This window comes from Tympanuchus pallidicinctus, unplaced genomic scaffold (genome assembly GCF_026119805.1).
Source record: "Tympanuchus pallidicinctus isolate F22 unplaced genomic scaffold, pur_lepc_1.0 scaffold53, whole genome shotgun sequence".
Taxonomy (NCBI): Eukaryota; Metazoa; Chordata; class Aves; order Galliformes; family Phasianidae; genus Tympanuchus; species Tympanuchus pallidicinctus.
In genome coordinates, this window is record NW_026294773.1 from 387,328 (window position 1) to 410,895 (window position 23,568).

A 23,568-nucleotide genomic window follows, 5' to 3' on the forward strand; every position below is an offset into this window, starting at 1 on the left:
GTGTAGGTGGCACATTGCCAAGGAGTGTCAGAGACTGCTGGGCAAGCCCTGAAGAGAGGATGCCAGCAGCAAAATGCTCTGCGGAGGAATTGCTTATATAACAGTCTGCAGTGAAGGCTCAGATCAGTGCATGATGTAAAGCACACACGTTAAGTGCTTGGCTGAATAAAGGGGTTTCCTCCTGGGGGATGAGAGGAAGGAAAAAACAGCTGCATAAAAGACTGGAGGTGTTTTCTGCTTGGGGTTTACTGAGATAATTTGTGAACTCCATCTAGAAGGTTAAGGATCAGTCTTGTTCTGTTGGTGGCATAGAGTCCCTCTGCCTTGTGATGTGTCACCAGTTAACAGAATAACGTTCGGGTTTGTAGTGCTCATGCTGTTCAGTGCATTTATGATATGGTTTGGAATAACAGATTAATGGATTCTGGTCTTGGTTTGGTTAAAGGCTCAGTGCAACCTCCATAAATGGCTCCACATTCTCACTTGGTTTGGTTTTCATCTATATAAATAGGGAATGAAAGGTGTAATCTTAGCTGACAAGCTCTGCAGAAGCACATGGCGCTACATTCTCTAGCAGAGGAAAGGAGCTGTGCTGATGATCTTGTTCTACCAATGTTTTTAGGCTCTGGTCAGATATTTTACAGTAACAAATAGGAACTGAAAAGAGGACATTGAGCACAAGAAGTTACTTTCTCAGGGGGATGAGATCTCGGTGCAGTGTCCCGTGCGCTCATTTGCACGCTCTTTTCTAGGCACGAGGAATTAATCTGTCCTGTGTCCGGACGTGTGTGGTTGTTGCAGAGGAACGACCACGGGTTTCTCTCACTCATTCATTCTCAAAACTCTTCAAAGACATTGGCCTGTCATCTCGTGCTGTAAGCACCACCTTTGGATCAAGAGTCAACGTTGCTATCTGTTTGCAGGTAACAGGAATGCTTTCTAGGGCCTGTGCTGTCACTGCCATCAGGTTTCCATGTTACCAATTGAGAGTACAATGCAAACTTCCTAATCTGAGTGTGATTCTCTGCTGTGAGCTTAGCCCCACATGGGCACAAGTTGCCTAAAATATATATTTTTTAATGTTTACTGTTTTAGGGAACCTCTGGGCCTGATCCCACCACAGTGTATGTAGACCTGAAATCCTTGAGACATGACAGGTACAGTAAGTTTGCTTTACGAGTAACTCATCTATAAAACGTTGTAATAGCACTGAGCTACCACTCCTCTCAGTAGATTTCAGCTCTCTTCTTTCCCTGACTGTGTTTTCTTTAATTTCAGAGTACGTCTAGTGGAAAGGGGAGCTCCACAAAGTCTGCTGCTTTCAGAATCTGGAAAGGTAATTTCATTTTTCTCCCCTTCCCCTCATGATGCTGACGTGTAGCTGATAGCTGTGGCCTCGTGGCATAGCATGAGGAGTGTTGGTTACACTGCTCCTCTGAAAGGTTACTTCGATTTGTAATGGAGTAGAGTGCCTTACCCGTGTGGCTCTTCAGACAGGAAATACTTTTGTTCTGACAGTGCTTCGTTGTACGTGCCCTAGCATGTTCTATCCATGTTAGTGATTTCCATGGGTGAAACCATGCCTTTGTGGAAACAAATGAACAGCCTCGGTGCTTTAGCTGTGTGTGAAGATAATTTGCAAACTGATTTGCATATTCCTTCTTATGATCTTTAGATTTTACCTGGAGTCAAAGTGGTTATTGTTAATCCTGAGACAAAAGGGCCTCTTGGAGATTCTCATCTTGGAGAGGTAAGCACGGATGTGACTTTTTGGGTAGCTTTTCCTGCTGTCTGCTTCTTGATCTGTGTTCTCTCTTTGATTATCTAAGTTGATGGTAAGCAATACCTGTGGGCCTCTTTAAGTTGAATTACTGCTGGAGCGTTACTGCTCGTATGACTGGCTTCCAAATAATCTAATTTATATTTTGCTCTGCTTATCTCAGTAACACAACAATATGTTCAGTCTGTGTTGAAATTATAAAAATCCACAGGTTTCCATATCCTCACTTTAATGTTATTAGCAGAGGATATCTGCAAGATCCATTTTTAGGGTGCCTGGCGGTTTGAGCTAAACGTGAAACGTTTTTGGACCTGGAAGGCCTTAGCTTTGTTCATTCCTAACGAGACCCTCCTTGTTAGTTTATCGTTTGCTTTATTTAAACACTCAGAAGATGCCCTTTTGTTGTAACTTGCGGATCTGTTTTTCCACTTCTGCAGATTTGGGTGAACAGCCCACACACAGCCAGTGGCTACTACACCATCTACGACAACGAAACCCTGCAAGCTGATCATTTCAACACTCGTCTGAGCTTTGGAGATGCAGCTCAGACACTTTGGGCTCGGACTGGGTACCTTGGTTTTGTGCGTCGGACAGAACTTACAGCTGCCAGTGGAGGTAGGGCAGAAACGAGTCTTTATCTTTCAAATAAAGAGTTTTCTCCCATACAGTGCAATGGATAAGTTCTCATCAACGTATCTGTGTAAAGGAGACACTTGACTAGTATCCAAATCCCATTTACTGTCTGCCTCTTCCTGTTTTCGTTGTGTGCATGCATCTCATTTCTGATTTCTCCTCTCTAGAGCGCCATGATGCTCTGTATGTTGTTGGAGCACTGGATGAAACTCTGGAACTGAGGGGGCTGCGCTACCACCCAATTGATATCGAGACGTCTGTATCTCGGACGCACAGGAGCATTGCTGAATGGTAAAGCAGCAGTGAAAAATGAATTCATCCTAGTATAGATGGAACATAGCAGTGCTTGCGTAAGGATGCAGGATTTAATAAGGAGGAAAAAAAACATAAGCACAAAACATAGACAAATACTTTTTCAGATACTTTTTTTTTGTGTGTGTGTGTTACCATTAGCAAGTGGTGTGATCTTGATATGCATCTCCTTTCCCATCCATAGAAAAAAATAATACTGGGCTGACTGACTGTGAATCTTGTCTCACAAGCCTTAATTCAAAATAGAAATTACAATTTCCAGTTCTGTGATTACATTGAAGTCGGTGAAGGCAGCAATTAATTCGTTTGTCAGATTGATTTGTGTCTGAACTGATGTTTGACACACTGACACTGGGTATTTGTTGGTGTTGTGCTACTTGGTAATGCAATGCAAATCAGGTGGTAAATGCTATCTAAGGAAAAAAATTGGGAACTCTGCATTTTTGTAGTTGTGAAAATAACTCGGTTTTCTGTTTGTTTGCTCTTTGTAACTTTCAGTGCTGTATTCACGTGGACCAACTTGCTCGTGGTCGTCGTGGAGCTGTGTGGCTGTGAACAGGAGGCCCTGGATTTAGTTCCTCTGGTTACAAACGTGGTCCTGGAAGAGCATTATCTCATTGTGGGAGTGGTGGTGGTGGTTGATCCCGGCGTTATTCCTATCAATTCCAGGGGGGAGAAACAACGGATGCATCTCCGTGACAGTTTTCTGGCTGACCAGTTAGACCCCATCTATGTTGCTTATAACATGTAGTGTGTGGGGGAGCGATGGTCAGAAACTTGATGGCTCCACCAAACGACAAAGGGTGGCCGTAGAAATGAAGCTGGTGAAAATTACTAATACTTGATATAAAGTTTGAGATTGCTGCCATATTCCCTTCATCTCATCCTGTGATATTAAGATCACATGAACTACCAGTGGAAAAAAGGAAATGTGGTAGACAATGGAAAACATTCGTAATGGTTTACTGAAATATTAGCTTTATAGCAAATGCAAAGTTGACAAGCATGTGAGCTACAAAATTCCTAAGGCCTTTACAGTAGTGTTACTTTTTTCATCTGTTGTACATATTTGTATTTTTATCTAATACTGTTTTAGGATTCTCTAAGGGGAGGGTTTATTTAGTTAAGATAATAAACTATTAAGAGGAGGGTCATTGGAGTTCTGCAGTTCCCTACTATATAACGTACTTTGCATCTGTACTGTAGCTATCCATTCTGTGGGATCACACAACTTATTTAAAATCGTGCCATGACCAAATCAATAACTTAGGGAATCTAAGAGTTACTTATTCAGATAGATATTTCTTGAATTTAAAAAAGAATTTTGCCTATATTTTAAATATGTAAATATTATTATACATAATTCACTTAGATAGAAAATTAACTTGGGTAATGATGACAGCTGAAGGTAGAAATTAAGGACAAGTAACTTTTGTGGTCCTTAGCATAATTGCATTCGGTTAGACAGCTGATGTGAGATATGAGGATCTCACACAAGTTTTCTTCTTTCAGTATGTAGTCTTTTATTGCTGGCCAGAAGCGTGTCGTAGCACATAGAAACCCATGATTTAAAGGCACATCTTCCTAAACGAGGCTGAGATATTTAAAGAGTTGCATTGAACCTGGTAGAAATCGCAGTGCTAAGTCCAAAACGCTTGACTGAAATGATGCACTGGAGTTACAGTCTCTGCCTCCACTCTGAAACCTCGTGTTTAAGGGAGGAAAAAAATCCTATGGATGAACACGCAGCTAAATTCACTGTTTGTGCAGTTCAGTCATTATTCCATCCAGTTCCCTTGGGGGTATAGCAAGAATCACAGTAGATGAGCTCTGCTGTAAGCTGGGAGATGATGACCCAGATTCCTTCCAAACATTCCCTGGAAGCAGTTTGATATTTCTGGGGTTTTGGCCGAGAGCAGTTCTGCTACTACAGAAGGAGGCACAAAAATGCAACAGCAGTTCTGGTAAATGCATCGTTAACGTTAATATCCCAACCTTCAGAATGCTGTGTTAGCTTTCACACTGGTCAACAAAAAGAAGCAGAAGCTGTAGAGCAGCTGGTCCAAGTTCTTCCTGCTGCAGGGAGCGACTGCACGCTGGGCTGAAGGGAGAGATGGCGTTTAAGCTCTGACTCAGAACAACCTTTATTCAAGTAATCCTAAATAATATTCTAAATTCCTATGGGTGTTAAGGAAATATGATTTTGGAAGCAATCAGAGTTGATACCAGATATTGCAGCAGGGTTTTTTGAGTCAAATACGGTATACAGTGTAAATAAACTTGTTATTAAAATGCTCCTCATTACCTCGTCCCAAATTTGTAGGTGGTTTTTAAAAGGTTTGTAGGATGAGCTTTGAAGATCCTGTGGCAGTTATCAGCGCAGAACCTGGCGGATCTGTAAGCAAGTCACAGTTTGCTTCTTGAACAATTCCTGATGCATTCTGTTAGCTCTGAGGGCAGGAGTAACTGCAACGGAGATGGGAAGTTCTGAACATTTTTGGAAAGTATTCAGTGCTGAAATAGCAACCGCAAGATTCTGCGGCGCGTCTTGAGTTGAGTTGTTTGCAAACGCTTCAGTTTATAAGTGTGTATCAGTTTGTTTTTCCCTATCTGCCCCTGTAATGAGACAGCATTGCAGATGAAAGTTCTGTGCTGTTGTGCTGCTGCATGGATGTGACAGGTTTTCTGCCGCTGGTGCCCAGTTCCTTACAACATGCATCCTGAAATACCTTTACACGAAGGTTTGTATGTTTAGTTTTGACAAACTGGCCACAGTGTAGGGACAGCAACAGGTGTAACTGTGACTAATACAGTTGGTACTGCAGCTGCTTACTTCTGGTGTGAAGTGCACTGAAGTTGTTCTTTTTCAGCCAGTGAAGTGGAGAATCTCCTTGTTTTGCTGTGAGCCACTTTTTTTGATTTTTCTTGCACAGCAAAGCAAACTGCGGTGCAGCTTCACTTTGTTGTTGCGTATTTCAGGAAAAAAGCAACAAAGGGCCATTTTCTAACTGAGATTAAAGCTTTGGGGAAGTTGTTTCAACAAACCCCTTGTTTGTTCACAGATATGGATTTCAAGTGCAGATCTAGTACTTTATTGTACTTCCCTTTTTTCTTTTCAGAAGTAAAAAGTGGATCCATTAATCTGGTCAGAGATTCTCAGTACATGGCAAATTAACTTTGTGAAATGGAATTTTTTTGAATGGCACACCTGACTTTTTTTTTCCTTTGGTCTTTATATGGAGAAGTATTTGGTAGTTTCTCAAATGTTGGGCTTTTGTCTCACAAGCTTACTGCGTGCTCTTAATCTTTCTCTCCTGGTATATTACATTTCTCTGAGAACTAAATTTACAGTCCTGTCCTTAGAACAAGATAACGTTCTGCTCTTGATTGCCAGTAAGTGATGCATAAAGCTGGCTGGGTTTGATTTCATTGAATGCTTTTGTCTGTGTTTGGTGCAGTGAAAAACAGAGTGTTGGAGAGGAAGAAGTACGGAGCTGTGAATCTGGAAACCCCAATTTCTAACTCCAGCTCTGCTAATGACTTGCCACAAGGCCTTCAACAGGTCATTTCACTCCTTCAGTTTCTTCATCTGTAGATGAGGATATTACCTAATCCTTACAACATCCCTGTGAGGTAACTAACTGTACAGCACTAAGTGCTAAGTATTTTTCATTGCTAGCCTCTTTGAGGTCAGGGTCAGTTTGTTCTTCCAAACTGATAAATGATTATTTGATTGTCTTGGGAGGGCTGTCAAGAGATGTGACCATTTCACTTTCAAATGCTTGCTTGGTGTCTTTCCACATGAGAACTGAGATGTTTAACTTCACTAAACTTGCAGGGCCACTGAAGGTTCTGATGTCACGTGTTCAGGTTCAGAGTTGGGTTCTGTTCCATAACTGCTGAATCAAGTGTTGAGTCCCAAGCAGCAGACTTCCCGTGCTTGTTTGGCTTTGCAGCTTATCCAGTTGCAGAGGACAAATAATTTCCTCTTGCCGTCTGTCAGATTCCAAGCTACCAGCTGCAGTGAAACTTAAACTAGGAATTTTTACCAGTTGGAACTAAAATATTTTGTATGTCTTACTGTTTATGAATACTCCCTAAGCAAAATGTGTTGGGTACAGGTAATTTCGAGTCCTGTTTCGTTAACATTTGCACTGCATTTCTGGTTTAAATAAATGTAATTAAGATGTGTCATACTAACTGTCCTAAAAAGGTTGTAAAAATGATCAACTCTAGCCCTAAATGCAATTTTTCTTTAATTTCTGTCAACCTATTTACCATTGTCAAATTCAGATTACAGCATTATGTAATTATGTAAAAAGTTTTTATTTATTTAAAATTAGATTAGATATACATTTTTAAATTTAACATCTGGCTGGACAGTGTTCCATTAACGCATTGATTGTGTTTCCTTTGTCTTGTGTTAATAAATATTGATGCCTGATTGCTCGTTTAGTTCTTTATCTGCTGTTTCCCTGAAGCATTTTGTAAAGAACCAAGATTGTTCAGCACTTAGTGCCCGTGAAAGGGAGAACTTGTATTTTTGTTTGTTACTTGACACAGAACTGCTTGAGGCCTGCGCCTGTGAATAGCTGAGCTCCCTGCACTCCCGTGGCAATTCCCATCAGGATTTGGGGGTTTCTCTTCACTGGAAGAACAAAGCAATTGTGTAAGGCTCCATAGTGAGCTGATGAGACGTGCCCTGGTGGCACTTGGGATTGAACACTAGAATCTCTGCTGTCAAAAACAGTGGAACTTTTAAAATCAAGATGTACTTAACATCTACGTGTCTTTTAAGGTACGGTTTATTCCCAGTGAGGATGTAATTATGATCATCTAACAGCAGCTACCATTGATGTACGTGCCACTTAGTGGTTACGTGGCTCTGGGTAAGAATACACAAACACGTTATTTACTACAAATGCCAGTTTTACAGTGGTTTCTCCTGTGCACATTTCGTTTTAAGTAAATCTTTATTAATATTGGGAAACCTCTAAAAGAAAATGAAAGACAGAAAAAAAAAATATCTTAGACTTGTTCAATTAATGAAGCTGAAATAGCTAGTAAATCTTTTCATAAATGTTAGATTTGAGTGATCAGATTTCTTGGGTGTCTGAAGATTCTTGTTTTGGTTGTCACAGCTGTGGCTCAGGCATGTTATGAGATACCTTGACCTCCCAGTAAAACCTACGGGTGTAGGTAAAACATTGAGTCGTCCTCAGGAAGAGGAATCCTGAGAACGCCAAGCTTTTGCTGTGGAGGGCGTTCCTACCTCCTCCATGCCCACATCAACTCCTGCCTGGGGGTTTGGTTGACTTCTGTGAGTGTTTCTGATGGGGTGCATCGTAACAAAGCAAAGCGGTGGTGCTTGCAGGGAAACTGAAGGTTGGAGCCTGGCCCCAGCACCCTGATCCTGGGAGCAGGGAATTCCTGGGCATTCTCCTGGCCTCCTATGATATCCGATGGCACAGGCAGGAGCTGGTATCACCTATTCAACTGCTGGGATCCCTGGCACCCATCTGATAAGGAGCTTCTCTACAACGCTTTCATATTGGACCAAAGCTTTGATCAGAACCCTTTCAACGCTGCTTTTTACGCTTGGTGCTGGAACAGCAGTTAAACAGCAGTTACAGACATCGAACATCAGGGAGGGACTGCCAGGGGCAAACAGAGAATGGAATTTCCCTTATGTGCTGTGAGAATCGCTGTGAAAGGCCGCTGCTACCCCACAGCTTTTTGTCGTAATGACAACTGTGAGCAGCAGAGGGAAAACCCTAAAATCGCCCCGGGGTGGTCAAAATCCTCCCTGCTCATGGACGTTTGACCTTAGTTAAGACTAAAACTGCCTGAAATTCCTTTTCATAATAGAACTGTTCTCAATAAATAAAAGATCAGCCATAAATTACAGGGCAAAAGTCTGCGTTCTACAATACGTCATTCTCTCTTAACATGCCTTTTGCTCTGGTGAAATCCAGCGCCACAGCTCTTTTGTCTTTTATTTTACGCCTGAATTTGTACAGCTGACAATAAACGAAAGGTTTTATTCGTTTTCGCGAAGCGAACGCTGCCCGACGCTCTATGGAGAATAAGGCCGCGCCCAGCCCTGCGCGCGCCACCTCAGCCGCCTTCCCGCCCTCGGGCCGCGGCGGCGCTCTGCCTCCTCCTCTCTATGGTCTCCGTCCTCGGGAGCCGCCGGATGTGGGCGGTGCCAGAGCGGCGCTCTAGCCCCCACCTCCGGGGCTCTGCGCTGCGAGAACTCTATGGTGGGGATTTCTAGGCGAGGCCTCCGCGGAGACTCTATGGTCGCAGCCCGCCCACCCCGAGCGTCCCGCGCGGGCCCTCCGTGTTTACGATGCCGCCGGCGCTGCTTTCCTGAGGCGGAGACGGGCGCTGCGGCTCTCCCTACGCGCTGCCACCGGCGAGGCCTGGAGGGCCTCTGAGGTAAGAACGGGCGAAGGAGGCCGCCCCCTCCCCGCCGCCCCGCCCCGCCCCCGCCGGGCCCGGTGAGGCGCTCCCGCCACCCCTGGGCCTAGGCCAGGCCGCGCCGCTCCCCTCAGCACTGGCCGTGGGGTGCGGCCTAGGCCCGCTCCAGGCGCTGAGGCCCCGCGGGCTCCGCCTGAGGGTTCGCCCCGCTGCGGGGCTCGGGGAGCGCGGAGAGCCCGAGCTGCTGGGCGGCCTCTCCCCGTGCGGCTCCGCGAGGCGGAGGTGGCGGTCCTGTAGCGCTGAGGCCGGACGCGCGTTTCCATCCGCTTTGTGCCCCGCAGCCCCCGGGCCGCTTCCAGGTGGCCGTGCGGTGTCGTTTCATAACGATCTCAGCGACGTTTTCCCTCTCACAAATCCCGAGGTCCCCGGGGGGCCGTCTGCCCCGTCCGTTCGAAGCCTGCGGGGTTTTGTTTCTCGTGCTCGGAGCGCTGCTGAGGCAGAAACGGGGGGCACAGTGGAAGGAAACATGCGTGGAAAGCACTGCCGGAGCTGTGAGAAGAGCTCGGTGCGGTGCAGAACGCAGCCAAGGCTGTGAGCTGAGCGGGCAGTCTGACTCCGGGCTCCTCCTGGCTGAGTGCACGAGGTGCGCTGTCCTTCACTGCTTTCAGTGGTTACTGGAAAAAGAATTGCAGCTCTGTCCGTCTTCTGGGTGAAAAATGCTTTCCTAAAGCATCTTCATTGTAAGGTGAAGCAGAAAGTGTTTTAGCAACCAACTTTTGCTTGTGAGGGCAGCACATTGTGAGGCATTAAGGAATCCAAAATTTCAGTATGTGGTGGAGTGGATTTTCACCAAATGGTTGGAATTATTTTCTGTGATCATATCCACCCATGTTTGATTATTCACAGAATCACAGAATGGCCTGGGTTGGAAGGGACCTCAAGGATCACGAAGCTCCAACCCCCTGCTACACGCAGGGCCACCAACCTCGCCATTTAATACCAGGGCCCCATCCAACCTGGCCTTCAACACCTGCAGGAATGGACGGGGCATCCACAGCCTCTCTGGCCAGCTGTTCCAGCCCCTCACCACTCTCACAGCAAAGAACTTCCCCCTGACATCCAACCTCAATCTGCCTTCCTTCAGCTTCAAACCATTTCCCCTTGTCCTGCTGTTATCTCCCCTTTCCAAGAGTTGACTCCACACTTAGCACTTGAAGAGAAAACTCAGTCTCCACTATTCTTTGAACACTGACTTTGTAGCATCCTTAAAGAATCAGTCCCTCTTACAGCATTTCAATACTGAAGTGTAATTCAGGCCTTCCACCTGTTAGATTTAAGAAGGTGGATTCTTCCTTTGGTGATCCCACGCTGCAGCTCGCAGTGCTTTGCCTTGTGCACAGCTTTTGTATTCCGTGGTTCCATTCTTTGCCCCCCAGTTGTGCTTTGGGGCTCCATCTGAAGCCACTAATCCAGAGTGAAGTGGAATTGGAAGTGGTGGCAGTTGCTTCTCACAACTTTTCAGACAAATCCATTCTTTGTAGTGCTGCCGTTGCAGCATCCTTTCATGTAAATTGAAGTGACTGTGAGGTTTTGTTCTGAAAAGCATCAGCCTTGCCCATCTAATGATAAAAAGTGGTTTTCATGCAGAGTAATGCAAGTTCAGATGTACCCTTCTGTGTCCCCTCATGGTGCAAAACTCTTCCTTCACTCCAAAACTGTGCAGCCAGTTCTGATAAATGCACGTTCTGTTGTTGCTGGAGGCAGCTGTAGCTGCACAGTGAAGGCTGCAGCCCTCCTATCTCCCATCTTCAGTACTTCTCTTCTGAGCTGAGCCCTTCAGGTTGAGGTTTTTCGCTGGAACTGAATTTCTGAGTGCTGAGAGATGGCAATCAGCATTCCAGGTGTTCACCAGAGGCCCTTTCAGTGCCAAGTTCCTGGTTTTCCAGGTGCGTGGGTTGTTGTGGCAGGGCAGAGGCACATCAGGCAGTGTGCAGAGCCCAGCAGTGGAGGTACCTTCCCATGGAGGGTGTAAAATGCAAGAATAACTTTCACTGTGTGAAGTTTGTCTGCCAAATCTACTTTGTTTTACCAAAATTGATGGATGTTGGCTGAACCTTTAGTTGATTTCTGCCGAGCAAGTAGCGTTGCAATGAACTTGAGAAAATGTATTTGTGATGGGAAATATTTTGTTTTCTTTATTCCTGTAAGTACAACTTCACACCTCTCGGAGAAAGATGAGCAAAGGTTTCTGTGCTCTCTCCTGTTTGTTTATTTTGAGTGGTTTTCTATCAGTTTCATTGTTTCTTGCAGTCAGTTTTGCTGTTGTTGCGAGTTTTCATGGGACAGCCAAGCAGAGACGAGCAGTGAAGGAGTGGGGGAAGCGGGGAATGTGGTTTAGCACTACAGAGATGAATGGGTTATTTCTGCAGCACTGGAAATTTATGTTAACTTTTTGCTGCTGACTGGATTTCAGTTTGACAGTGCCCTGTTTACTGGTGACATTTGGTACATATCTCCCTTTGCCCAGGTGCAAAATGCAGATTTGCCTCGGTAAAGCAAGAGGAGGGGGAACACAAAGCTGCGATGGGTGCGGTTCATTCTGCTCTCTGTCCTTTGTAGCTGTGAGATGTTTGAATGCCTTCACTTCTCTATTTTATCTCCTTAAAAACAAAGCCAGACAGCCCCTGAGATGCTGAAGTGAGCTCTGCAGCAGCACCAATGGGAGAAGGGAGTACATGGGGCTGCTTGCGTGCAGCTCAAGCACTGCTCCCACGGACCCACTCTGCAATCCAGCCTTCCTCGTGCTGCTGCAAGCTGAAGCAATGGGCGAATTGCACAGTGGGAAGCTGGACTGGGTGCTTGAGGGTGTTTGTCCTGCAGCATGAAGGACGTGGCCTCGTGTAGCACCAAACCATTGCCCTCTCCTCGCTTATCCCTCTGTAAAGCCTGGGTTTGAGTGACTTCCTGAGGAGTTCTGCCCCGGGATCCTCATTGCGTGAACGAACGCTGCTCCTGGTGCGTGCTGACTTCTTACCCTCTGAGTAAACGTCAGGCTGAGAGAGCTGTGGTTTATCTCAGTAGGGAAAAATCAATGACTCACATTTCCACAGAAAGAAATGTAATTTCCAGTCTCATAGCAACTGTCCTCTCAACAGTTTGAAACCTTCTGTGACAAAATGTTTAACGCTCACCGATCATCTCTTACTGCTCCCGGCTGGTCCACCCACTCCCCCCACCCAACAGCATGCGTTTTTACATCGCCGTATCCCCCAGCATTGGGAGGGCCTTGCTGTCAGGTCGTGTTGAACAGTTAAATATAAGATCTCGGAGATGAGAGAAGCGTTGCTTGGTTTGTTATGCGGAGACCCATTTATTCTCGCGGGGTTTCAAACTCAGCTCTGTGTTCTTTGAATTCCTGATTTGTGTTTCTGTACCTTCAGCTGCTGGAAGATGGATTTGGCTGCGAGCTCGGCGAAACGTTGGGGAAATCATTTTCTTTAAGAGCTGCTTTGTTTAGGTTTTCTTCCCACATCTCATGATCTGATGGTGCATTTTCACCAAAACTCGGGATATTTGGTAAATGTTCTTCACAGCAAATTCAGCACTGGGCCTGAGGTGGTGCCAGCGATCAGAACTCAGCCGCGTTGGGCCATCGCAGGCACTGCTTTGTGCTGCTCTGAGGCCTAGGGAGGCAGCGTGCTAATTGAACTAATTAAAAAGGTGCAAACGAGGCTAAAAGCACCATGCACTGAGACTTTCTGAAGCATGGCTCGGGCTCCCGCCTCCTGTTAGGAGTTATTGTTAACCAACTGAACTTGTTCCTTCTCTTGTAGCTGATTATGGAAGAGGTGCACAAGAGCGGCAGCAGCTCCGTGCCGCCCTCCCAGCCCTCGGCCGCACAAGGTACAGCACTGCAGGCAGCTCAGCTCTCTCATATTGCTCAACAGGTAAAGCTTGGGCCGAACCTCGGCAAACGTTTGAGGTGGTTAAGAGCCACGTTTTTTTCACACGTGCTACAAACTGTATTAATTCTTGAATTTTAGAAACACTTGGAGAAGGAAAAAACGAGAGAAGGTTGAGAGAAATATACATATTGATGGACAGCACAATTAATAAAAGGGTGTGTATTCAGAAGACCAAAATTAATGTCATGCGAGCGAGATGGGCAGATGCAGCCCAGCAGTTGGGTTGGGTGGAATGTGCTCTGACACGGCCAGCAGCCTGACTTGCAGGAGCTGCTCGGTAACGAATCGAGGGCCTGACTTTCATTTTTTTTCAGAAGAAGCATTTGCAGCTCCTTTTGTAGCAATGGCAGTTCTGGGTGCTCAGCACCATGGAAACACTTGGATTTTAGCCCAACATGAATATATTTAATGTGATAAAGCGTATGGAGTTGGAAATTTGACATAGTTTCCTGGAGGTAACATCACATTCAAAGCTCTAACCTGACTTCCTCGTGATTCAAATGTCTGCATCTGAAGCACCTTTCTCTAGGTAAAGTCTGCAGCACTCTTGTGAACCAATGTTTTGCAGCTTGTCCGCTGGGTAATCTATGGAAGTGTTTTAAATTTGATGCAAAACTTGGATAACTGCATGAGTCAAAGACTGCAGAGCTCCAGCAGGCGTCCTGCTGTTGGTCTGCAGTGGGCTGATCTTTGGATCTGGTTTTACGTAAGGATGCCGGTGCAACTTGATATTGTGATGCACCCCAGGTAGCATTAAATGCAAAGCTATCAGTGTGAGATTTAACGATTCCTTCATCTTGTCACACATTGCAGATTAATAAAACTGGTGGAGAAGTGTGGCGAGGAAACTTGTGCTTCTGCGTGTGTAACTTGATGAATTTCAAGCACAAAGGCTCGTGCAAAATCCACACAGAAATCCACTGCAGACCTAATGGAACGTGATTTATTTTACAGTCTTTATACAGGAGCAGCAGCAGTAATAAAGTTTTGCCAATTAAGCCTAGATTTCAGCTACAACATTAATTGAAATCGATAGTTGCAAAACATTAAGGAGCAAAATATTTTAAGAGATGCCGTAATTTTTACTTGGAAAAATCTGCTCTTTGCTCTGCTTGCTTGGCCAGAACTCGTGTTCCTTGCCTCATTTCTTTACTCTCATGGCTGATACCTTCCATACCACCCTTCTGCCTTGCCTTTCCAAGTAGATCAGTCAGCTTCTGCCCTGCTCTGCTCCTGTTCTTATCTTGGAAATCTTTGCACAACGGCTTCGTGACATCGCTTAAAAATGGGCAAGCAGCCCGACGTGCACACGAGTCGTGACATCTTCTGCATTGCTTTGGTGCTGTTGGTTTGATCTCAGCCCTGGGACTTGTTGATGGTTTCGTCTGGGTTTAGATTTCAGTGCCCCAGACTCCTGCTGACTTTGGTGGGAATCACAGTGCTCGTATTTCTGCTTGTGAGTCGCCCCTGAGATGGAATCTAACCTTTAGCAAAGGTGAAGTGCTGTAAATATGGGCCTTTAACTGGGAACACTGATGGAGAAATATGGGAGCAGGCTGTGTATGTATGCTCTGCTCTCCTCAGCACTGTGGTTCTGAGGAATTCTGCTCTGTTGGCCTTCATTTAGGACAACCTGTATTTAAGTTGCAGCACTTGAATCATTTGCCCATCATGCGTATTTGATTTTCTCCCTCACCTGAGGCAAATAAGTAACAGTTTCAGCCTTTTTGTATGCAGATATATGCCTGAAAAATGCACATCTTTGCAGGATAACTTCTGGGGCTTAACTTAAAAGAAGCTTCTGCTGATGCATGTTCTCCTCTAGCTTTCCTTCATGTGTTCACGTGTTCTGACTGCTGCAGAAGCTGTGCTTTGTTCACGGTCTCTGATCTGTTGCAGATGTCTCTGCGAGGTCCTGCTCCTCTGACAGTTGTTCAGCTTCCTGGAGAGCAAGTCCAGGTCCAGGGAGTGATTCAGACAGCGCAGTCCTCTTCTGTAATCCACTCACCCCAGGTGCAAACAGTGCAGGTAACCACAAAGTGTCTGTTGAATAACCAGGAATCCTGTTCTACGTGCACAAGAAGACTTGTGAAGGCTTGTCTGATGCAGCTCAGTCTGCTAAGTATCTGTGAGAGATAGTGAGAGTGCAGCGAAAGGGTGATGGGAACGCACCATTCTTACTGAGTATTTAAGGTAGAAGTTGTCTGTAGTGCTAAAGTTGTCACTGAAATTAAGCTGTTTGATATTACCTCCCTTTATAAAAAAAGAAAAGCAGGCAAACCAAACCACAGCTTTCTAGCTGGTGCTCTTAGCAGACATGCAACCAGCGTGCTTCAATAACTCAGTAAGGAGAGCACGGCGTAACCCAGTGAAGAAAAGGCAGACCTGAGTGATGGTGGGGGAGCTGCTGGTTGCTCACCACGTGCGCTGTGACTCCATTTCTGTGGTACCCAACTGCTCTGCTTGCTTACTCACTCGCCATGTGATTTTTGCTCAAGCCACTTCAGAGAGGTGCCCTGGGGAGCGACAGCTGAATCTGTTACAGCTCCGTTCAGTTCTGGGCTGCAGAGCCCTCTGGGCAGCAAGGCACTGAAGTTACACTGTGAAATAACTGCAGCAATCCACCAAGCGAGTGGAAGGGCTGTGCTGAAACACTCCTTGGTTTCTCATCTTTTTAGCTGTGCTTATCTATTCATGTGACATTCAACTGATAAACCATGAGAAGAAAACCACTGACACTTCTTCAGCCTACCATTGTTGCTATAACTGATAGTGGAAAAGAAAACACGCTTCACCTTGCTGAAAGCAGCTCAGCACTCGATTTACTGGGCTGCCTTGAGCCCCTTTCCTGTTATATTCTGACTGCAGGGTCCCCAGTGAAGGTAACCCTGTATTTTTGGGTAATTTATGTGCATTGTGGCCTTGTTCAGAGGGAAAAAGGTCATATGTGAGCAGTGTGGGTTTGTTTTTTTTTCCTAAGTGTTGATAGTAGGTTGTGCTTTTTATCTCTGAGGCAGTGGCAGCAGTTAAGTGAGAGAAGCTTTTCTCAGAGCTGTGTGCATTCTTGTTGCTGGCACACAGATAAGTACGAGGACGTGTTTTGTTAGCTTGTATTTAATAAGGAGCTTCAAGGGAAGGAATTACACTTGGCAGCTGCCTGTGAACACAGTGGGATGAGGCTGGAGATAACTTTATGTATTTACTCCCTGATATGTTTCTGCCTTAAATATTATTGTCGCTTGGTTCTCATCTTCTGGCCACCAAAACGTGCTGCTCATCTCTGCAGAATACGTTCATTTCATGTGTTTGTACATAAATGGTGTTCCTGTTTCTGTTCCCTCGGTCTCCTCAGACAAATTCATCTGGGAGCATTGTACCTCTGCAGGCCACGTCAGCTCTTTAGGTAGTTGGGTCTGTAAGAGTTTTATTTGTATTTCTTCAAATTGTTTTAGAATTTCTGGTTGGATTAATCCTGCAGTCGTAGGGCCATTGGCTTCAGGTGGTGGCAGTTTGTCAGCTTATGGTAGGAGAATCTCTTGAGTTTTCTGTTTATAGGGAGCTGATAGGTTTGCAGCCTTTGCTTTTAGAGTGAAAATGTTTTGTTTGACTGTGAAACAGAACTGCCAGAGATTAGATAGCACTGAGTCCAGAAATCCACCATTTCTTCTTCCTCTGTGTAATCAGCCGCATTTGTGTCATTTTCGTGCTGCTGCAGCTCGGACAAAAATAACACGTGTGATCTGTTCTGCATCTCTGTTCCGTGGCACGCAGGGTACCCACATGGGATGTGTTTTGTAGGTGTCATCTTTGTCTGAGAGCGAGGATTCTCAGGACTCATCAGACAGCATAGGCTCTACTCAGAAAGCTCGGGGGATCTTAGCGCGTCGTCCATCTTACCGGTAAGTGCTGCGTGTGCTTTATTTCGTGCTGTTACTGGAATCCAAAAGAGCAGCTTCTTCCGACAGCTTTCTCTGTTCTGTCGACCCCTGCCTTGTTTTCCTCCTCTTGAAACACGGGTTGGATCTGCTCGTGCACTGCACAAGTTGAGGATGCCACGTGAGCTATCATTTGCTGCAGGGAAACTTTGACTTAGCGGGCTGGAGGTTGACTTGGAGGTGATGTGGCCCAGGGAAAATTGTTTATCAGCTCTAATTTCACTCCGTGATGTCGTAAACGCAGGGAACAAGTAAGCTGTCTTGCTGTGTGCTGACGGAGCGAAAGATCTTACTTTAAACTTTCCTGAAGTAACTTTGTGCTTACTTTTCCTTTCTCATTTATTCAGACGTTAGGCAGAGCAAACTGGTTTTAACTGGGTGTCCAAGGTTTGTTCTTGAGAGAACTGAGTATCAAGTTGTAACTCAGAAAAATCCCTTCCTAGGCCAGCTATAAACCCCTGGAAAATGCTTGTGGTGGAAACTCTGATGCAGGATTGTACTGAAATGAAGTGATGCAGCTGCAGTACCAGACAGACTTCAGTACGAAGCGTTTTGGCACACTGGAGGTTACTGAAATCTGCTCTGGCTGCTGCAGGTTCTCACTGCAGGTTTACCAGTCCAAGGATTTCAGGCTTTTAGAGGATAATTACTGAAAACGTGGGATTTGCGCTGACCTGCACACACAGATCTCTTATAAATCAGTAGCTGTCTTGAATTGCTCTTAACACGTGAAATGATTCAAATGATTAAATAAAAAACCTAGAATTTAAAAACTACAAAAATGTAATTACAGAAAGAGTTGGACACAGTCACCTCATGCAAAATTCTGGTAATCTTCAAACTCTTTTCTATCAAACAAACAGTTTTCATTTCTGCAATGCAAAATAGGGACAGTAGTTGGCAACTATTACTGCAGTAACTTGTGATCTTTGCCTGCCATTACAGCTGATAAACTCTTCTTTTTCATAGAAAAATTTTGAAAGATCTCTCTTCTGAAGATACAAGGGATAGAAAAGGAGATGAGGAAAGTCCTGGGGTCTCCACTGTCACGTCCATGTCTGTTCCCACACCCATCTACCAGACAAGCACTGGACAGTACAGTACGTTGTACAAAATGTGTGCCTGCCTCCACAGATCTCTGCCAAACAGAAATAAAATCTGTAAAATACAGATCTGTTTTCTTACACATTTGAGACTAAGATGAAATTCATAAGGTTTGGTTATTTGTCTGATAGTTAATAACATTAGTACCGTTTCCTGTCTGAAACCAGACTGGTGTCGAAAGGCTCCAGGTAAACTCTGCTTTATTATCTTAAATTTTGCACATCCAGACAAGGCGTTCAAAGGATGTTTGTATGAAACACAGAACAGCCTGTTAGATTTAGTCCAAAAGCTGTGATTGGGTACCACTGTATACCTGAGGTCTGCACCAAAAGGCTCCTTGTGGGCCGCAGGAGATGCCTGGAGGACCTCCTGTCCCCCCATGTTCTGTGGCCTTGCTGTTCCCCCTTTGTCCCCAGGGATGGGTTCATGAAAAGCCTTTTGAAATTCGCAGTGCTTTTCAGCAGTGGGTTGAGATACAGATTTGCCGACTGGAGGAGATGTACATTCTGCAGCCTTATCTGTGTTTTATAACGTACAGTGACAGATATTTTCTTGCATGTCCCTCTCTCCTTAAGTTGCCATTGCTGCAAATGGATTGCAGCTGGCCGGTGCCGGCGCTGATGGAGTGCAAGGCCTGCAGACTTTAACCATGACGAATGCTGGCGGGACTCAGCCTGGCACAACAATCCTGCAGTATGCACAGACATCAGATGGCCAGCAGATACTCGTGCCCAGCAACCAGGTGGTAGTGCAGAGTGAGTATGGGATCGGTTACAAGTGCTGATCAGTAACACAGGTGTGTTTCTTGGTAACGCTGCCACGTTTTGACGTGTTGTGCTGTGACCACCACAGCTGCATCAGGGGACATGCAGACCTACCAGATCCGCACCACGCCGACCACCACCTCCCTCCCCCAGACCGTGGTCATGACATCTCCTGTCACCCTGACGTCACAGTCCAGTAAGACAGACGATCCGCAGCTGAAACGAGAGATAAGGCTGATGAAGAACAGGTATGTGAGTGCATTGTGCTGAGATCACAGAATGTCAGGGGTTGGAAGGGAGCTTGAAAGATCACCCAGCCTTGCTGCTGGAGCAGAAACACCCAGACCAGGTCACACAGGAGTGCATCCACGCGGGTTCTGAATGTCTCCACAGAAGGAGACCCCACGGCCTCCCTGGGCAGTGCTGTTCAGTGCTCTGTTAGCCTCACCATGACCTTTTTTCTCATGTTTTTGTGGAACCTCCTATGTTCCAGCTCGCACCCGTTGCCCCTTATCATTGGATGTCACTGAGAGGAGCCTGGCTCCATCCTCCTGGCACTCATCCTTTACGTATTTATAAACGTTAATGAAGTCACTCATCAATCTCCTCGAAGCTAAAGAGACCCAGCTCCCTCAGCCTTTCCTTCTCGGGGTCGATGTGTCTTCACAGGACAGGGGTCATTCATGTAGGCTAACACTGCTGCCACCGGTGTGATGTGCTGCAAACAGTGACCAAAAATTGGAAGTTTTGATCAAAATGTGCCTTGTGCTCTGTGTGTCCCACACCATCGGAGGAAAACAGTTTTTTCCCTGCAGATTGATAGGTGTTACCAGGTGCTGTTCCATGTCACGCCTTCCACCTGTGGTGGTGCAGCTTTCCATTCGTTTTGTTCATGATTTCAGTTCTCTCTTCGTGTTGGTCAGTATTGTAACGCTGGCAAAAGAGACAAATCTCAGGTAAACAACAGGGACTTCTGTTCTGTGTTGCAGAGAAGCTGCTCGAGAGTGCCGTAGGAAGAAGAAGGAATATGTGAAATGTCTGGAGAACCGAGTTGCAGTCCTGGAAAACCAGAACAAAACTCTAATTGAAGAGCTAAAAACTTTGAAAGATCTTTACTGTCATAAAAGCGTGTAAGAAAAGGAGGTAAAACTTTGGTGGACTGTTGAAATTTCAGAGAATTTTTTTGTTTTATTTTATACTGAATTTTTTAACTAGATGAAAGGTCAAAAGTGAAACTTTTCTACCTAGATTTCACAACCTAAGGACTGTATAGATTTTATTTACAACGTGGTTGGTGACAAAGTACAAAAAGGAGACGAGAAAACCTCACCACAATTCCTGCTGGCACAACTGGAAACTTTATATACAGTCGAGATTGCATCTACAACAAAAGGATTTTGGTGTTTTACCAGGCAGGTGATCAGAATTTCTCTGGCAGTTTTTACCTCTTGTCATGGGGACAATATTTGGTTTCAATTAAAACGTGGATGGAATGGAATCCTTGCCATAGTTAACATTGTTAGTAACATTTATAACCAGTGTATGTTTTGATTTCTTAACTCTTTCAATCCTTGCTCTTCCTTTCAGTTATCTGTATGTAAATATTTTAATTTGAACCTGTAAGTTGCTCTTTACAGGTGCAGGTGATAAGAAGCTAATCCTGTGCTCGAGGCGTAAATTATGTTTCCTCTTTTTCAGCTGACAGTTTTACAGGTTTTTCTTTCTGTTTTTGTTTTTCCTTCAATGTTTGCTGTGTTTATCAAATTAGGAAAGGATCTGCAGAAAGCAGCGGGAGGAGCAGCCCTGAAGATGCCTGGGTGCACGGATTGGTGTTGACTTCAGAGAGCTCAACACGTGCAATTGTTTTTAAAGCACAGTTTGTAGAATGAGGAACGGGGCACAGAAGTTGGATGATTTCACAATGGTTTGTTTTTAGTTGCTGGGCACAACAGGCGTCTATAATGGAACAAGAAATGGCGTGCTGATTATCTATACGATGAAATATGCACTGTTTGTTCTGTCTGGAGATTCTGCTGTGCTATGGGACGTAAACCAAATAGAAGTAGGATGAAGCAGAGAACAGAAGAAAATACCAAAGGGTTTCATGAGGTTCCGTGGTTTGTATGCTGAAAGTGGTGCGAAACTTCTGGACTAATTTTGTAAAGGAGGTGATATTTTGCAAAGTCATGGTATCTTTGTAAGAAAATACTCTATTGCAAACAGGTAGACGGTCGGTATATTTTGTAGCTGAATTGTGATCTTCACAAGTTCCGAAAATTAAGTTTATATACGTATTTTGACAGTTTATATATTTCATTTTAGTAAACAAATGGAATATTTTGTGAACCAGATTTTCAAGCGTATATTTTTATGGATAGCACAAAGTCAAATGAGATCCTCTTTGGTGTAGGAGATATTTGAATTAATTTTATATGTCTGTAGGCAACTTACAGAAGAAATGGGTGTCGGGGAAAAAAAGGAATCGGGGCTTTTTTCCCTACAGCTGATAATATCTGCACATCAGATCTGATTGCTCTCACAGATGCTGGTCGGTATCACTTTGATTTGTTTCAGGCAGGCGTTGTGTTTGATGTGACCAGGGCTCTTTCTGGGTGTTAAAATCCACGTGGGGCAGCGCTGGGAGTCCTCTTGACCCCCAGAGCTCCCTCCAAGCTCAGCTGTTCCGCCGTTCCATGACACAGAGCAACGCGTGCGCAGCGCTTCCTGCATGATGAATCAATGCTCTGTTCTCCATAGTTAGGGTCGGATCCTGCTTCCAGATCTGTCAGCAGGAGTTGCACCATGGGCTGCGCTGTGCAGAAGGCGTTAGAGCTCCGTGTGTGTGCTGTGCTAGCTCGGACCTGAGTGAAGCTAGATGTGCTCATCCCCGGATGTGTACTGCTTTCCCTGTGGTCAGTTTTTCTTTTACTCATTTTGAACTCGTGGGTTTCTGAGCAAGCAGAGCTCCTGCAAGTGCTGTGAGAGTCTGCGCTCCACAGTCCCACTGTTAGCAGGCTGTAGAAACACTTTTGTTCCAGACTTTCTGGATAGAACGCGTCCATCATCCACAACACATTTCCTTTAGGCCAGACTGGAGCGTACGCTCGTGTTCTCAGTCATGTCAGACACAAAAAGACACTTTTGTTGCACACCAGCCGTAACGAGCAATGCTGAGAAAGCCATTAGATGAGTAAATTGCTCCTGGGGAGTGCTCAGCACCTCCAAAATTGGACTGTCACTGTCTGCCATCAGTGTGTGTGCATTCAGAGGGACTGATCTGCAGTGCTGGGACTGGTGTGACAGCTCCTCTGTGCAGAATCCTCATCCTCACTGCGTGCTGTCGTTCCTTTACTTTCTTTTGTAATACGGAATCATCATAATAACAGAAGTCATCACATGTTAAGACTGTACAAAAAAAAAAATGGTGGCCAATTGTTTCTGTATTTCAGCAAGTGGAGCAAATACGGAGTGCTGCCAGGCATAAGGTTAGGCAGTGCTTATCCTCTTTTGGAAAGAGCAGCTGGATTTTTCATCATGGAGGTATTCACCAGCAACATGGGTTTGCTCTTTAAGTAATCACTCATCACAAAGTACTGATTTTGGATTTACTTCATAGAGAAAGAACGAAATTCATATCCTGAGAGTGAGAGGTGTAGTACCAAACTGCTCTGCTGTTTTGTTCCAAACCAACGTATGTGCTTCATATGAACTGTAAATATCTGTCAAAACAATTAGATGGTTGCAGATTTTGACCTTGGTAAATAAAGTCGCCAAAAGATAACTCTGATGTTCCTTATTTCTTGTCCAACTTGCTTTTAATTGACCCAGGACTGCAGCAGCTCTGAACGTCTGTTTCTGATGGGGTCAGAAAGCAGTGTGTGATGGTGAAGCAACACCAGCGAGCTCTTCCCACGTGTGTCCTCCCAGCAGCGCTGTGCTGTCTGCAGTCCTTGGAGGAGAGCACCTTTGGTCCTTCTGCAGGTATTTGTTTCAGTTCAGCCTCTGGTAACTGAAACCATTGTGTGCTCTGCTGACAGTCACCCAGCAGAGGGAGCATCTGTGCCATCCACAGAGCCGTGCTGGGATTCCATAGTCCTTGCGTTTCTGGTAGGGAAAAACACTTGCAGCTGGTGCAGTTCCTACACTCATTTTCATTATTAGGGTCGAGGTCGTTACCACTTTTCCTATCAGTACAGATATCAAAGGCAGAAAAGATGGTAAATGCATTGCACACATTTGGGAGCACTGGGCAGTGTTTCTAATGTAATATTCCACACTTTTAGGATTGCTCTCATCAACCTAAAACTCTCACATTTGCAGTCTCCATGCAGGTCCATGGGAGAAGCTTTTCACAAGAGAAAGCCACCGATTTCTCTCAAGGAAATTTTGTTCTGTTGTAAGAATGCCAAGATAGTCAGCGAGACACATCAGCATTCCTTTAAGTGAGGGTAGAACACGCTGCATCAGGTGGTGAGATGTTAAATTACTGCTTCCTTCTGACGAACAGACACTTGATAATCACGTTATCTTCGTGGTGTCATCATTGTGACATACGCTAATGAGTTTTAATGTAATGAATTCATGTAACCTCAGAAAAGATGGGAGGTTATCACACTTTGAAACCTCACATCCTTAAAAAATACCTCTGGATG

At 45.1% G+C, this 23,568-nt stretch overlaps 2 protein-coding genes across 7 annotated transcripts in view; both read left to right on the top strand.

The window, feature by feature from the left end:
• DIP2B (disco interacting protein 2 homolog B) overlaps window positions 1-7,169 on the top strand; it is a 60,687-nt gene extending 53,518 nt beyond the window's left edge. For all 4 annotated transcript variants that reach the window (XM_052705251.1, XM_052705250.1, XM_052705253.1 and 1 more), the window contains 7 exons: window positions 753-923; window positions 1,096-1,157; window positions 1,279-1,336; window positions 1,676-1,750; window positions 2,218-2,395; window positions 2,581-2,704; window positions 3,224-7,169. In XM_052705251.1, coding sequence (XP_052561211.1) covers window positions 753-923; window positions 1,096-1,157; window positions 1,279-1,336; window positions 1,676-1,750; window positions 2,218-2,395; window positions 2,581-2,704; window positions 3,224-3,476 — 921 coding nt within the window. In that variant the 3' untranslated portion in view covers window positions 3,477-7,169. The remainder of the gene's footprint in view (window positions 1-752; window positions 924-1,095; window positions 1,158-1,278; window positions 1,337-1,675; window positions 1,751-2,217; window positions 2,396-2,580; window positions 2,705-3,223) is intronic.
• Window positions 7,170-8,649: 1,480 nt separating this feature from the next.
• On the top strand, window positions 8,650-22,697 carry ATF1 (activating transcription factor 1). Of its 3 annotated transcripts, none has more exons than XM_052705257.1 (8): window positions 8,650-9,166; window positions 12,982-13,095; window positions 15,013-15,141; window positions 16,912-17,012; window positions 18,018-18,148; window positions 18,728-18,907; window positions 19,005-19,164; window positions 19,906-22,697. In XM_052705257.1, the coding sequence occupies exons 2-8, from the start codon at window positions 12,988-12,990 to the stop codon at window positions 20,048-20,050; spliced, it is 954 nt and encodes a 317-aa protein (XP_052561217.1). In that variant the 5' UTR covers window positions 8,650-9,166; window positions 12,982-12,987; the 3' UTR covers window positions 20,051-22,697. The 3 variants fall into 3 exon arrangements, with proteins under 3 accessions (XP_052561217.1, XP_052561219.1, XP_052561218.1); XM_052705258.1 differs by lacking the exons at window positions 8,650-9,166; window positions 12,982-13,095 and adding exons at window positions 13,192-13,268; window positions 13,428-13,642; XM_052705259.1 differs by lacking the exon at window positions 8,650-9,166 and having other exon boundaries at window positions 12,982-13,051.
• Window positions 22,698-23,568: the final 871 nt, after the last annotated feature.